This window comes from Myxine glutinosa, chromosome 7, assembly GCF_964187855.1.
Source record: "Myxine glutinosa chromosome 7, kmMyxGlut1.1, whole genome shotgun sequence".
NCBI lineage: Eukaryota > Metazoa > Chordata > Myxini > Myxiniformes > Myxinidae > Myxine > Myxine glutinosa.
The window spans coordinates 80632847-80649118 of record NC_136267.1 but is presented as its reverse complement, the minus strand read 5'-3'; the positions used below and the strand labels follow the sequence as shown (position 1 = coordinate 80649118).

Genomic DNA, 16272 nt, shown 5'->3' with positions numbered 1-16272 from the left:
GTTGCTGTTGACCCTCACCACCCGCCCCAACTCGACCCACCCCGTCAATCCGATGCCCAACCACCCCGAAACCTAAACCATGCGCACACACAAGCAGCACGTTTTGACAATCCGTTTTTCTGCCTCAAATCCAGGTCTTAAGACAGTATTTGAGATGAAACGCCGAATTGCATTTGCATTTGCAACAGTTCCACCATGCACATGCTTGCTTCAAACAGGCTTTAATTCAGAGCGTTACCAAAAACAGGCCATTCAAAGGGTTACAGCAATACACTTTAATGTGCAACTTAAGAATGCAACAGCAAAGCAATGGAAAAACAAAACCATGTGCATCAACATGGTACTCAAAAAAAATATATATTAAAAAACAAAAACTTACTTGTGTATGGAACAAAATAAGCAAAACAGGACCAGCCACATGCTTACATGCAATACCGAGGTGATGGAAAAGTTACTGCCAACGACAAAATCCATTATAAAAGAAAGGTTATTTTGGGATGTTACTTTCCAACCAAAACGGTTAATGGAAGTTTATCACAGAAAGAGCCTGAGCTATTAGTCTACAGGGACTGTAAAGAGTCGAGGACTCTCGACGATATAAAATGTACAATGAGCATTTCACATATTTAACTCCAACTAGAAAAAAATATGTCGAAAACGAGGAAAAAGAAATAATTAATTAATTGGAATGCTCATCAGTTTAAATTTTTTTTTTTTTTTTAAACATTTTCTTCGCCAGTCATTCGTCAAAAACCATCCTGTCATTGTAATTCAGAATCAACCCAACACTGGCTTATTGCAACCTAGTTCGTTTGACTAGTGTGATCATGATAGATGCATTCTGGGCGCCAGTTATCTGCGGTAGTCCAGGCTTCCTCGCTGCTCCTTACCGTCAATTTTTATTGACCTCAGTTGCCCATCTTCCTCAATCTCCACTCTTTCGTTTCCGTTCTCCACAATCCTGCAAAGAATGTTGCAACATTAATATTATCTGCGAGTCGTAGCAGATCATTCGCCAATAACCACTGACTTGTTTGAATTCTGCTGGGCCGTCCTTGGCAGTGATAAAAATAAACAAAAATGATTTAAAAAATACCTCGAGTATGTTCTTGCACCCTGCCTGCACTTTTCCCTGGAGAAATAAATCGAGTGATAAAAAGAATGTGCCGCCCTTGGCACACTATTTTACACACACACTCTGAACTAGGAAATAAAACATGATGTGAATGCTTCGATGGATATGCCTCCACCTGTGTTAGATTTCCAACTGTTAGGTTTGATCTCAAAGGTCACATGAAAAATCAAAGGTCGCATGAGAAAGAAAAGATAGATACGTGAAAGAGACGAACAGATGCTTCGAACTGGAGTTGTAGTCTACTAGCTAAAGTACCTGGCATTGCCCCGGGAAATTCAATGAAATATGTATTCAAAAATTTCCAGCATGCCAATCACAAAACACATTACTCGATTGCTCCAGGGAAAAATGCAGGCAGGGTACAAGAACATCATCGAGGCCTGAACACTGAGGTGTTATAATAAACCTGTGCAAAGCAATCCTTTTAATAACAGGTGCATGCGCAAACACAAAATTTGTGTTGTTGGAAACAAATCACAACCTCAACATACAATCTTCACAATATATATTACTTGATTGCTCCCGAGAAAAAATATATGCAGGCAGTGTATTAGCACGAGACCCGATTGAGGCCTCAAGACCAATTAATTATCTGAGTTCGATATATTTTTTAATTTTCCAAATTTTTTTTATCCAAACATAGCCCTCGATTTTCCTCTGGATGAAAGAGGAGACCATGCAAAGTTTGGTTGCACTCGTTCCTGCAATGTCCAAATGCATAAACGAACAAACACACGCTTTCTTCTTTATATATTAGCCGAAATGATTTTCAAAGGGCACAAGAACTTTAAACTGTCGATCCCAAAATTGGGTTAATGTTTGTATTATAGTTCATAGAAGTCTCAATTTGGTTGAAATCTTTCAGCGATTCACAAGTTACTGTGGCAGCAACAAACCACCAACAGCTAACCCAAAACATGCCTCTGGACATGGAGGCTGTCGAAGAAGAAGAAGTGGAAGTGGAAGCAGAAGAAGAAAAAGAATAGACTAGCTGCAAGATTAGTGTTTTTTGACATCAAGACAATCCCGAATTTAAACAGTGCTGTGTCAATGCAAGCAGCAGATGTTGAACAGCTCACGTTATTGATGTTTGATGATTTTGGTTGCAAAGCCAAACACGTGGCAGAGGATCCCATTTCAACAAGGTACAATGTGGAACTAGAACGGCACTCAGTAGAGAGCATACCTCCACGAGGCTGAACAGTTTACGATTTGCCAGATCTGGATCCGGACATGAACTGAAACCTAATCGGCTTGTTCTTGCCACTTACCTTGAGCCACCAAGTTTTGTCATAATCCATCCACAACTTTTAGAAATACCATGCGATACATCTCGTTTTTGGCCCCATTACTTCCAAAAAAAATTTAAATTCTCGTATGTGGATACCGATTCGGATCTTCAGCAAAATTGAAAAGATTCATCCTTGGCACACACCCAACCTGTGCAGCAAGTTTTGTCAGAATCAATCCACAATTTTGATATATTGTACTATGTAATATATATATATATACACTACCGGTCAAAAGTTTTAGAACACCTCCATTTTATCAGTTTTTATTGAAATTTACACAGTTTAATGTCTCAATGTACTCTGAAATTAAGCATAGAACAAATAAACAATTGGAGACAAAAAAGAAATCATAGAATCATTTTGTTTAACAAAATTTAATTTAAAATTTTGACTCAGCAAAGTAGCCACCTTTTGCAGATATAACCGCCGAAAACACACGTGGCATTCTTTCTACAATGGAAATCAAATAATGTTCGGGACGTTCTTCCCAACACTGTTGCAGAAGTTCCCACAAATGTGTTGCGCTTGTAGGTTGCTTTGCTTTCACCCTTCTGTCCAGTTCATCCCAAACCAGCTCGATGGGGTTTAAGTCTGGAGACTATGCTGGCCATTCCATGATTTGCGGCATACCGTCTTGTCCTTTTCCTCGAAGGTAGTTTTGACATAGCCTGGAGGTGTGTTTAGGGTCATTATCTTGCTGTAGGATGAACCCCTGACCAACTAGGCGTATACCAGAGGGTATTGCATGGTGCTGCAAAATGCTGTGGTAGCCCTTTTGGTTCAGGGTGCCAGTCAGTCTGTGCAAGTCGCCGACTGGATCCAGCAAAAGAGCCCCAGACCATCACGCTTCCTCCACCATGTTTGACAGTTGGTGTCACTCACTGAGGAACCATCCTTTCGCCTACTCGACGGCATACAAAATCCCTGCGTGATGAACCAAAGATTTCAAATTTTGATTCATAAGACCTTCTTCCAGTCTTCAGTCGTCCACTGGCCGTGGGTGCTTCATGGCCCAGGCAAGCCTCTTTTTCTTATTTTGCCATCTTAGCAATGGCTTTCTTACTGCCACTCGACCTGTCAAACCTGCAGCTCGAAGTCTTCTCTTCACAGTTGAAACTGAGACTTGCTTACTTCGTCCAGTGTTAAGCTGTGCTTGAAGCTGTTGTCCTGTGAGCCGCCTATCACGCAAGTTGTTGACTCTCAGAAACTTGTCTTCTGATTCTGTTGTGGCTTTGGGTCTGCCAGACCTCTTCCTGTCAGTTTCCTCCAGTTTCCAAGTACCTTTTGATGGTGTAGTAAACTGTACTCACTGACACCTTGGCTTTCTTTGCAATTTCTTTGCAATGATTCTATGATTTCTTTTTTTTATCTCCAATTGTTTATTTGTTCTATGCTTAATTTCAGAGTACATTGAGACCCCCGTTAACTAACCCGCTAACCCCCGCTCTTGCAGGGAAAATGGCCTTAATATACATGTTGTGTTGTTGTTGTATTGAGACATTAAACTGTGTAAATTTCAATAAAAACTGGAAAAATTGAGATGTTCTAAAACTTTTGACCGGTCGTGTGCTTGTGCATATGTGTGTATATATATATATATATATACATATATATATATATATATATATATATATATATATATACACATATATATATATATACATATACATATATATACATATACATATACATATATATACATATACATATATACATATACATATATACATACATATATATATATATACATATATACATACATATATATATATATACATATATACATACATATATATATATATACATATATACATACATATATATATATATACATATATATATACATATATGTATATATACATATATATATATATATATATGTATATATATATATATGTATATACGTATATGTATATATATATATATATATATACATATATATATATATATATATATATATATATATATATATATATATATATATATATATATATATATATATATATATATATATATATATATATATATATATATATATATATACACATATATATATATATATATATATATATATATATATATATACACATATATATATATCTATATCTATATTATAATAGCCGTAGATGATTCTGTCTGTCTGTCTGTCTATCTGTTGGGTGTCTGTCCGGGGTGTGGCTTACTCGGTTTGCAGAGTAGCTCCACCCATAGCTCCACCCATTCTGGGAGTGGCTATAAACAAATATCCACCATTTTATTAACTCGCATAGCTTTGAGTCCTGTTTTGTAGGCCCGTGGTGTCTTGCTCTCCCCCAGTTTTATTTCAAATCAAATTCGATAAATCATTTCATTTTTCACAGTCGCTAACATAGTTTTAGACTCGGTTGAAAAAAAACGGGAAGAAAATCCGATGAAAGTTGCCGTTTATACAACGAAATGAATTCTCAAAGGCCTGTAACTTCAAGGCCATTGAGTCTCTCTCACGCCTTTCTAACTCACCATATGATTTCATTTTTATCGATGGTTTTACTTTTAGACTCGGTGTCAGCAATAATTGAGAACAATCCACACACGCGGGAAAATGCAGAGATATATTTTTTTAAATCGCGTCATGGTGTATCATACACCGCCCAACATGACACCGCCGGCAATGTGTCGATATATATTAAAAATTCGCTTTTGCTTTTCCGTTATGATATATTACTATTTCGTTTGATGATAGTCGTCACAAAAACGTCAACAATGATGCCGACATATATTTCTTCGTTTTTATTTCATTCAACATATTAGCCGGAAGTAAAATATGTTTCAGGAAATTACCGAGAGATATTTCTTCGTTTTTTTTATTAGTTATGTGCGCATACACTTTAAATAGGTTTATTTGAAATCTTTAATTTTCCACAAACATTCCACACACGCGGGAAAATGCAGAGATATATTTTTTAAAATCGCGTCATGGTGTATCATACACCGCCCAACATGACACCGACGGCAATGTGTCGATATCTATTTTAAATTCGATATATCATTTCATTTTTCACAGTCGCTAACATAGTTTTAGACTCGGTTGAAAAAAAACGAGAAGAAAATCCGATGAAAGTTGCCGTTTATAGAACGAAATGAATTCTCAAATGCCTGTAACTTCAAGGCCATTGAGTCTCTCTCACGCCTTTATCTCCAATCTAACTCACCATATGATTTCATTTTTATCGATGGTTTTAGAGTCGGTGTCAGCAATAATTGAGAACATTCCACACACGCGGGAAAATGCAGATATATTTTTTAAAATCGCGTCATGGTGTATCATACACCGCCCAACATGACACCGACGGCAACGTGTCGACATATATATTAAAAATTCGCTTTTGCTTTTCCGTTAAGATATATTACTTTTTCGTTTGATGACAGTCGTCACAAAAACGTCAACAATGATGCCGACATATATTTCTTCGTTTTTATTTAATTCAACATTATTAGCCGGAAGTAAAATATGTTTCAGGAAATTACCGAGAGATATTTCTTCGTTTTTTAAAATTAGTTATGTGCGAATACACTTTAAATAGGTTTATTTGAAATCTTTAATTTTCCACAATATAATTTACTTGCCATTTATCATTTGATGATTACGAGACAAATTCCTCTTGAGGATCGTGACAATTCATGCGCTGCGTGGAAACTTCTATTTCCAAAATGAATGAGACGATCGATGAAGAACGCAGACTTGAACAGGATGTAGCAAGAAGACGAATGAGACGGGCGAACGAGTCCATCGACGAACGTCAATGCAAACTTGCGGGGTCACCCGTGGGAATCCCACGGGCATGGATGTGTGTGACATTTCGACATATTGAGTTAGATGCTGCACATTCATTTTTACAAAATGGTTACTGGCAAGTCATCAGATCCAGAAATGGTGTAAAAACCACCGTTTAGAGGCCATTTTTCCCCGCAAAGCGGGGGTTGGCCTTTTCGGGGACCGTGGTAGTTGTTGTTTTTTTGTCCCCTTTTTGAAGCAATGTTTTACGGCCGGATGCCCTTCCTGACGCCAACCCTTTTTGCCGCCTTCAACGACAAACAGGGAATTACCAGTGAACTGGTACTCAATTAGCCGACCTCGGAAGGATGACAGGCTGAGTCAACCCCCCTGGCATTAATTCGGCGATCGACCGAGATTCGAACCCAGGATCCTAAGCCGGCACCCTAGCCGCTAGCCCAACACCAGAAATGGTGTCATGAACACAATTTATTTACGCACAAGCACAAAAGCAAGACGGGCCGATTTCCGATTCCGACGGGCCGACGGGCGAGACGGGCCGATTTCCGATTCCGACGGGCCGATTTGGAGCAAGAAAAAGAACGAGACGGGAGAAAAAGGAGAGAAACGAGACGGGGAAAGCCGATTGGAGAGGCGAGTGAGGCGCGATTGGAGAGGAGTGTGATGCGCGATTGGAGAGGAGTGTGAGGCACGATTGGAGAGGAGTGTGAGGCGTGATTGGAGAGGAGTGTGAGGCACGATTGGAGAGGAGTGATTGGAGGGGAGTGTGAGGCACGATTGGAGGGGAGTGTGAGGCACGATTGGAGAGGAGTGTGAGGCGCGATTGGAGAGGAGTGTGAGGCGCGATTGGAGAGGAGTGTGAGGCGCGATTGGAGAGGCGTGTGAAGGATTGGAGAGGAGAGGAGTGTGAGGGATTGGAGAGGTGAGGGATTGGAAAGGAGAGGGATGTGAGGGTTTGGAGAGGAGAGGAGTGCTAGGTGGAGAGAGGAGAGTGTCAGGTGGAGACAGGAGAGTGTCAGGTGGAGACAGGAGAGTGTCAGGTGGAGACAGGAGAGTGTCAGGTGGAGAGGAGTGAGGGGTCACATATTATGTGAAATAAATAAATTGTGTTCATCACACCATTTCTGGATCTGATGACTTGCCAGTAACCATTTTGTAAAAATGAATGTGCAGCATATAACTCAATATGTCGAAATGTCACACACATCCATGCCCGTGGGATTCCCACAGGTGACCCCACTAGTATATATATATATATCTATATATATATATATATATATATATATATATATCTATATATATATATATATATATATACATATATATATACATATATATATATATATATACATATATATATATATATATATATACATATATACATATATACATATATATATATATATATATATACATATATACATATATATATATACATATATACATATATACATATATATATATATATATATACATATATACATATATATATATATATATATACATATATACATATATATATATACATATATACATATATACATATATATATATATATATATATATATATATATATATACATATATATATACATATATATATATATATATATATATATATATATATATATATATATATACATATATATATATATATATATATATATATATATATAACAATATATATATTGTTGCAGTTTTTAGAACCTTCACTATCAAATTTAGCATTAAAATCCCTTATAAATAACCCGTGTACATTTCCGTAGAAAGGCGACCGGTCAAGCCGGGCAAGGCGACCGGTCCGGTTCGAGGGCAGGTAGGAGGGATCGGAACTGTTGCCCGCCCCCCCCCCCCCCCCGTGGTGGTGGCGTTCCACCCGGGCAAGGTTGGCCCATCGCGCCTGAAAGCGCGGGAGCTTGGTGCTTTAAACCTCGGTCCAACCAAACCTCCTCCCCTGAACCGAATGCGGGACGGACTCAACCTGCAGGCGACCAAACCACCCGCATTCATTGCTCGGCTTTGCGAAGCCGAGCTTTGAGAATGCAATGACGCACCGAGGCTCAAGTTTAATGGACATTTGGTAGGAGTAGGAAATTGATGATTGGCAAATGGGATTGGCAAAATTGATGAGCAAAATTTGATTGGCAGTGATTGGCAAATTTGATTGGCGAGAATTGGATGGGCAAAATTAATAGTGGGAGATGCCCGATGTGGTGGGATGGCAACTCTGCCATCCCTCACATCCACCCGGGCACATGAGCACTAGTTATGGGGTTATGGCGGTGAAAACCAAGCCAGGGAGGGTTTGGATAATTGTATAGGGACTTAGAAATGACCATAGGTAACTGTAGGGTTAAGTAGCGACATGATACCTGTAGTAGGGGACGTAGCAGATTAGTGGATTATAACGACGGGGGAGCGCAATAATATAAGGGGCGACTGGGAAGCGCGAGTTTTAGAAGGGCACAAGGTAGATCAGATGATGGTGTGTTTGTGGTTTATCGAATGAGGCATTGCATATGGAAGAATCTTTGTGTTGACCAAATGAGGCAATGCTCGTGAATGGTGCCATGTGTGTGTGTTGAAAGTGTATTCAGTAGCGTATTGTGAAAAGTGTGAGGTGATTGTGCATTGTATTGAATGAATGAAGAAGCCTGGGAGGAAGGAGGGTGCAGGTGGCACCAGGTGTGTGGGCACAGGTGTGCAAATTCAGGTGAGAGTGGTTGTGTGAAATAGCTGGTATGGAATACATGGAGTATGGAATGGATGGTGTGGAGTGAGTATGCTGGAAAATGTGGAGTGGAGTGGTTGGTGCGAAGGGAGTGTATGGGGAGGATGGACCCCTATCACGAATACCCGGGGAGGGTAGTTTAAGAGTTAGGTAGAGGGTATAGGTAAATTGTGGTTGGATATTGGCATCTGTGGTGCGTGTGGAAGAATGGTGTTTGGATGGGTGCATTAGTGACATGGAAATGGCTGGGCGTGTGGCCTGTTAGTGTGTGTGGTTGGTTGGACACCCGGCACTGAGGATGTCGGCCAGGTGAGGCCGCAGGTGGGCTCTGGGAGCCGGTAGAGTTGTTGTGGATGGGGCCCGAGGATCCGGAGGACGGACCCGGGTAGCCCAGTGCCAGAGAGGGCACCGAGGGGGTAAGTGCCAGGGAGGGCCTTCCCCAGTTAGATAGGTTAGGTAAAGGAGCAGGTAAGCTCGGAGGCAACTGCAGTGGCGGAGGTGTGCAGGTGAGTAGACCTGCTGGGAGAGCCACACGACTCAGTCCCGAAATTGTGCAGAGGCACAGGGAGTTGAATCGGGGGAGTGAGACCCCAAATAACCCCCGCTAATTTCACCCCAATTCCACTTTTTTGAAATACCAACTTCTGTCCTGGAAGTCCTTGGTGTCCTTGTGTTTTATACTTCTCCCTCCCCTTCACACGCCTCCTCCCCCCAAGCCCTCTCCCTGCTCTCAAATGTTGTGTTTGTGTGCTTCCCCTTCTCTCCCCATCTTGTTTTCCACTCCCTCTTTTTATATATTTTGTTTGTCTGGTTGATTTGTTTGTGAAGTAAATGTTAGCTCTTTCACGAGCCTCGATTCAGTATTCAAAAAAAACAAACAAACAAAAAAAAAATTGATGAGCACCACAGTTTGGTCAATGGGAATTGGTTTTTAGAACCGCATAGTGTAAGATGGCCAATGGTTTTACAGGGAAAGACCCCAGGTAGTGTAAAATGTGTTAATGTCATTTAGGAAGTAGTTAGGATTGAAATCTCCTCGCACCATCTGCATCCATTCACCTGAGGTGACAACAGAACTCCACACCGTGCCATGTGTTGTTGTTTTATTTTTGTGCAAATGTTTTGGAAATGTGAGACGCATCATGACGTGGGTGAGACATTGTGCTGGTTGTTCCATCTCTCCCTCCTTAAGAGGGATTGATGATGAATTGGTGATGGCAAATTTAGACATTGGGATTGTAACGAATTTGAAATTAGGGGAGATATGGGGAAGACATGACGGTAGTGATGAATTTGTAAATGTGTAGGTTTTGTAAATATGGGGTAAGGGCAAGGGTAGAGTAGGTGACAGGGGGGTGGCGTACGTTAGGAACGAGCTTTCTCACTTCGCTCGCCGTGCGCACCTCGCTTTGCATTACCTTGATTGATGTGTACCCTTGCGCCCTTGCCCTCGCTAATTCTGCTTTGTCTTCCTTCCCCACCCATGGACCGTGTTCTCTGGGCACTGAGGGGGAGCGTGCGGGAGCCCGCCATTGTGTGCCCAAATCCCCGCAACCAGCTGCCTGCATCCACGCACCACTTATGGACCACAGTACTGTGGCCGAGCACCACTTATGGACCACACGTTGTGTGGCATGGCCCCTCTGCTGGGACCGGCCAGGTTGGCCAGAGAAAGATCTTGCTTGCGGACCTCGGTGAGGTGGCACCAAGCCATACAGGTGGACCACCCATAGCTGGCCCCTGTGGGCCATAAATAAAAATGGACGCGTTTTGTGCCTTTTTATTATGTCCAAATAGGCCGCAAGCAAAGAAGATCAAGAGGAAGAACATCATCAAGAACGACGGCCAGTAGAGGGAGCAGAAGACCCAGACCACCAGTTGTGTGTTTTTTTTGTTATTGTGCAATGTCGCACTGGATGGTGCGTGACTGTGCTCTTTGATTGGTGCTTATTGGTGCTGGTGCGTCGATGCAGTGCATGCTGTCTCCTCTCTCCCCACAGGATTCTCTTTTTGTTTCCTAAAACAAAAATAACAGGTCCTGGGTTGCGTTGTGTAAATAATGAAATAATGTCACTTGTAAATAATGCTCCCAACCGTAAATGTTTAGTTTGAAAATTAATTCCGAAATTCGGTTAGTTGTGGGTGTGAATCTGTTAGGTAGGGTACAACGTAATAGGGGGACATATTTTTTGTGTTTTTAAAACTGTCACACTCAGGGTCAGGTTAATACTAGAGGGAACTACACCTGAGTGTCACATTAAGTTAAAGTTTTCGGGGCGGGACGCCCCATGAGGAATGAGGGTGCTGTGTTGCAGTTTTTAGAACCTTCACGATCAAATTTAGTATTAAAATCCCTTATAAATAACCCCTGTGTACATTTCCCTTTAATTGGCTGTTAATTGAAATGATCGCACCTTAGCTAGTCCATGTACAAGCAAGTAGCCAATCATAGAACCTCTCGATGGTTATATCCTTATTCTGTGTTCCAGATAAGGCTGTGTGTCCAATAGTCGATCTTACGTTGCACCAAATCAAATAAGATAGATCCCCTTTTCGATGGCCCCAAAGCCGACATTTCCAACAGCATTCAGACTCCATTACGCACGCGGTCAACTCGGAGAAGAAGGGCGTGGCCCGCCCATCGTCATCAAGAGGTGGAGTCAAGAAGCCCTTACGACCAACCAGGATTCGGTGGGCATGGCTTGGCTATATAACCCGTGACGGGAAGCCCCCACCGCCAGATGAGAGAGGGAGCACGAATCAAGAGTTCTGTGAAGGAGGTGCGTGATCCAGCTGAGCGTGAAAGAACGCAGGAGGCAGATAACGCAGGGGGCAGAGGATGCCGAGAAAGCTGCCGGTGCAAAGCCGAGTGCGTGGAGTCACCGTTTGCTCACTTCCAGCCCGGAGCTGGAGCGGATGTCGTTGCCGTGTTTTCCCGCCGCACCTTCCAGCCCTGCCGTTCTGCACAGACCCTTCTTCTCCCTCCAGCCAATACTACCTGCAATTCCCCATTCGTGTGAGTCTGCCCGTCGTCTGTCCTTTGTGTTGTCTGGGATTTAAGTAAGCCTGTTTAAGTTAAAGAATTGCCCTGTGTATCTGCTTCTTCCTCTTCACTGTAAATTACTTCTGTAGTGAAATTATACCAAAGTTGAACCCAGGAGTGATACTCCCTTAAGCCACTGAGGGTCGTCTATAAGACCTGGGACATCCACGACGCTGAGCCACTCCTGTGACATTTACTACGACATGTAGTCCTGTAGTCTTGAATGGTACGTACCCGCACATATATGCTAGACTCGCTTGCTTTGACTATTATTATCGGTCCTTTCTGTATGATACCAAGATCCTGATATCTATTGCATGATTGTATTTTTACAGGATGATGCCAGAGATCTAATTGTGATTAAGCCAACCTATGGGACAAAGTTGTGGACATGATTGATTTCCACGACATTTAATCACAATTAAGATCTACGGAAATTGCGGGACACAAGATGATCAATGTACCGACACTCGGCGCCGACCCACAAGCTGAGGATTCGGGCTCGGAGTTCACTCACTGGCTCAAAACGCTGGAGAACCAGTTCGGCGCCCAGGATGCCGTTCCCACCGCTGAAACGAAGCTGTCTGTGCTGCAAACCAAAGTCGATCACCGTGTCTACAGGAGCATCGCACGATGTACGACGTACGATACCGCCGTGGCAGAACTAAAGCGACTTTACATTAAGAAACAGAGCGTGGTGTACAACAGGCATCTGCTCGCTACGTGGCGTCAACAGCCCACTGAGTCGATCGATCGCTTCGCCCAGGAGGTGCGACACCTCCTCGCGGACAGTACTCAAGACGCTTTCGTCTCTGGGATCAGCTCTTCAAGTCTGAGACTCAGACTTTTGGAGACAGCTGACCTGACGTTCGCGGAGGCACTACGGGTGGCCAACATTTACACTGAGGCCCGGGAACAATCTACCGCTTATGACCACGCACGGGTCGTTGCGGGGACTTCTCAACTCGCGCAACCGGAGAGGGCTACCGCCGAGGATACGGGTGCGGACTCGACTATGGCCGAGCCCCTGGCCGCTCCCGAGGTGGACTCGGATTCCGGCCTGGCAGCAGCTACAGCAGCAAGGCCAAGGCCGGACCGGAACGCGATGTGTTACTTCTGTGGCAATCGACAGCATCCCAGGTCGGCGTGTCCGGCTCGGGAAGCAATATGCCATTTGTGTTCTACTAAAGGACATTTTGCAAAAGTCTGCAAGAGGACCGCGCGGGGCACACGAGCTCGTGCGACCTTGAATGGGCTTATCGCTGAGCCAACGGACCGAGCACAGAGCGGGGCGCCTCACCCGGCTTTGATGAGCGGTCCTCCTCCTCGTGGGCCCCTGGCTGCACGCACGTCCTTGGTGAGATACATCGGGCCGCCAAAACAAATGGTGCGAACACGACCGGCCACGGAGCGACCGACCTTGACTGGCGTTCGAACGCCCTCCTCAAACAAACGACAAGCTTCTGCTTTGAAAGCTCCTCCTGATTTGCAGCAAACGCTGCACGTGACACGAGCGCCATCCGACGGCAGCTCGTACGAACGACACGCTCTTGCTCCAGCACATGAAAGTACAATTGACTGCGATCTTTCGCACGCGACACGAGCGCCATCTGACGGCGGCTCGTACGAACTACACGCTCTTGCTCCGGCACGACCCACTATGCGTTTGGCACGGGGGCCCTCCGGAGGCTGCTCAAACGACCGGAAAACTGCAGCCGGTGTGGGATCCACACGCAAGGCGCGATATTCTCGCTCGGACGGCACAATACCTGCCGGATCTTCCGGCCTTGATCAGGCCATTGTTCCGCTCTTGGTCGAAGGCATTTTTGCGCGGGCCCTAGTCGACACGGGGTCTATGGATAGTTTTATCGATCAGCGGCTGGTGCGTCACCATGGGTGGCCAGTCCTCGGGACTACACGACGGATCTTCATGGCCTCCCAAGGACTTAGGCTCAGCACGAAGGGGGAATGTCGATTGAAACTTGTGATAAAGGGACGCATGTTTCCCGATGTACATCTCATGGTCTTTCCTGCATTATGTGCTGACATTCTGTTAGGACACGATTTTCTTAAGCGACATGGACGTTTGGAAATGGAATTCGGTGGGACGGACACGCTTGCTGTGTGTGCACTCGCGAAAATGGAAATTGAGCCTCTTTTGCTGTTCCCCAACCTGACCACTGACTGCACTCCTGTAGCGGCAAAATTGCAGCGCTACTCACGAGCAGACGCGCAATTCATTGCGGAAGAAACGGCCCAGCTCTTAAAGGACGGTGTTATCGAACCTAGCCGGTCGCCGTGGCGGGCCCAGGTCTTAGTGGTGCGAAGTGAGGCCCATCGCCAGCGCATGGTAATCGACTACTGACAGACGGTTAATCGCTTTACACAGCTGGACGCCTACCCCTTACCGGGGATGGACGCGCCAGTACGACAGGTGGCCCAGTACTCTGTCTACAGCACTCTCGATCTGCGTAGTGCGTATCATCAGATCCCCATCTCTAGGGCTGATCGCATCTATACCGCCTTTGAATCGGGTCAAAGGTTATACCAGTTCACCCGACTACCTTTTGGGGTGACGAACAGGGTCGCCTGTTTTCAGAGGGCTATGGACGACCTCATTACTAAGGAGAACTTGACAGATGTCTTTGTATATCTGGACAATCTTACGGTTTGTGGGTATGACCAGGGGCATCACGATGCTAATCTGAAGCGCTTCCTCGAGGTCACGCAGAGGTATCGCCTGACCATGAATGAGGCTAAGTGTCGTTACTCTCTACGCACGATAGATCTTCTGGGGTACACCGTGACCCATGGCTCGGTCTCTCCGGATAAGGAGCGTCTGCGACCTTTGCTCGATATGGCTCCGCCTAGCGATCGGGCTTCGCTGAAGCGCGCTCTCGGGCTGTTCGCCCACTATTCGAAGTGGGTGCAAAATTTCTCCGCGAAGCTCCGCCCCCTCGTGGCCTGCGACACGTTCCCCATGAGCCCGGCGCCTTGGCGGCCTTCAGGCCGACATCGCTGGCACCGCTGTGGCGGCGATCAACGAGAGCGAATCTTTCGTCTTAGAAAGTGATGCCTCGGATCATGCGATAGCGGCAACTCTCTCCCAAGGGGGGCGCCCGCCCTGTGGCTTTCTTTTCGCGGACTCTCACCTCCGCTGAGCGGAGGCATTCATCTGTCGAAAAGGAAGCGTACGGAATCGTCGAGTCGATTCGGCGATGGCGACCGTACTTACTCGGGCGATGCTTCCAAATCATCACGGACCAACAAAGCGTTGCGTTCATGTACGACACCTTACATGCTCAACGTATTAAGAATGAGAAAATCACTCGCTGGCGTATCAAACTCGCCGACTTCTGCTACACCATCAAATACCGCCCGGGGAAGGATAACCTGGTCGCCGACGCCTTATCAAGGCCGGCAACGTGCGCGGGGATCGTAACTTTGGAGGGACTGCGCACTTTGCACGACACTATGTGTCATCCAGGGGTGGCGCGTTTCGCTCATTTTGTGCGCAGTGGTAATCTGCCATACTCGATTGAGGGCATCCGCCGGATGTGCCGTGACTGCGCTATATGTGCAGAACTCAAACCGCGTTTTTACAACCCTCCCATGGGGACGCTGGTTAGGGCTACTAGACCGTGGGAGAGATTGGCAATGGATTTCAAAGCACCGCTGCCGGAGTCGAGCAACTCTCGTTATCTGCTCACTATCATTGATGAGTACTCGCGATTCCCTTTTGCTTACATGTGCGGGGATATGACGGCTGCCACGGTCATACAGTGCCTGCAGAATTTGTTTTCTATGTTTGGGTATCCGGCCTACGTGCATACCGATCGGGGTGCGGTGTTCCTGTCTCAGGAGGTGAGAGGTTATTTGCTCCAAAATAATGTTGCTTCGAGTTACACCACACCGTACAGACCCCAGGCGAATGGGCAGATCGAACGCTTCAATGGGATTATATGGAGGGCCGTCATGCTAAGCCTCCGGACCCTCGGCCAGGGTCTCGATAAATGGGCTTGGTCGCTACCTGCGGCTCTGAACACAATCAGGGCTCTCCTATGTACGGCCACCAACCACACTCCTCACGAAAGACTGTTCCACCACCCCAGAAGCTTGGGTAGTATCCGATCTTTACCCAGCTGGCTCGCTGAACCGGGGCCGGCCTATCTCAAACGAGCGGTGCGCACAAGCAAGTACGACCCCTTTGTAGATAAGGTGCAGGTACTCCAGGCTAATCCCGAGCATGCTCGTGTGATGACGGCAGATGGACGCGAGACCACTGTCTCCGTACGCC

The 16272-nt window shown here is 45.1% G+C and overlaps 1 protein-coding gene across 19 annotated transcripts in view; it reads right to left on the bottom strand.

Moving 5' to 3' along the window:
• Positions 1-16272, bottom strand: part of LOC137431350 (dnaJ homolog subfamily B member 6) — a 132232-nt gene that overhangs the window by 73136 nt on the left and 42824 nt on the right. For all 19 annotated transcript variants that reach the window (XR_013624104.1, XR_013624103.1, XR_013624106.1 and 16 more), the window contains exon 8: positions 891-961. Coding sequence is in view for 14 of the 19 variants with exons in the window: in XM_078781923.1 (XP_078638049.1) it covers positions 891-961 (71 nt within the window). In the remaining 5 variants the exon portion in view is untranslated. The remainder of the gene's footprint in view (positions 1-890; positions 962-16272) is intronic.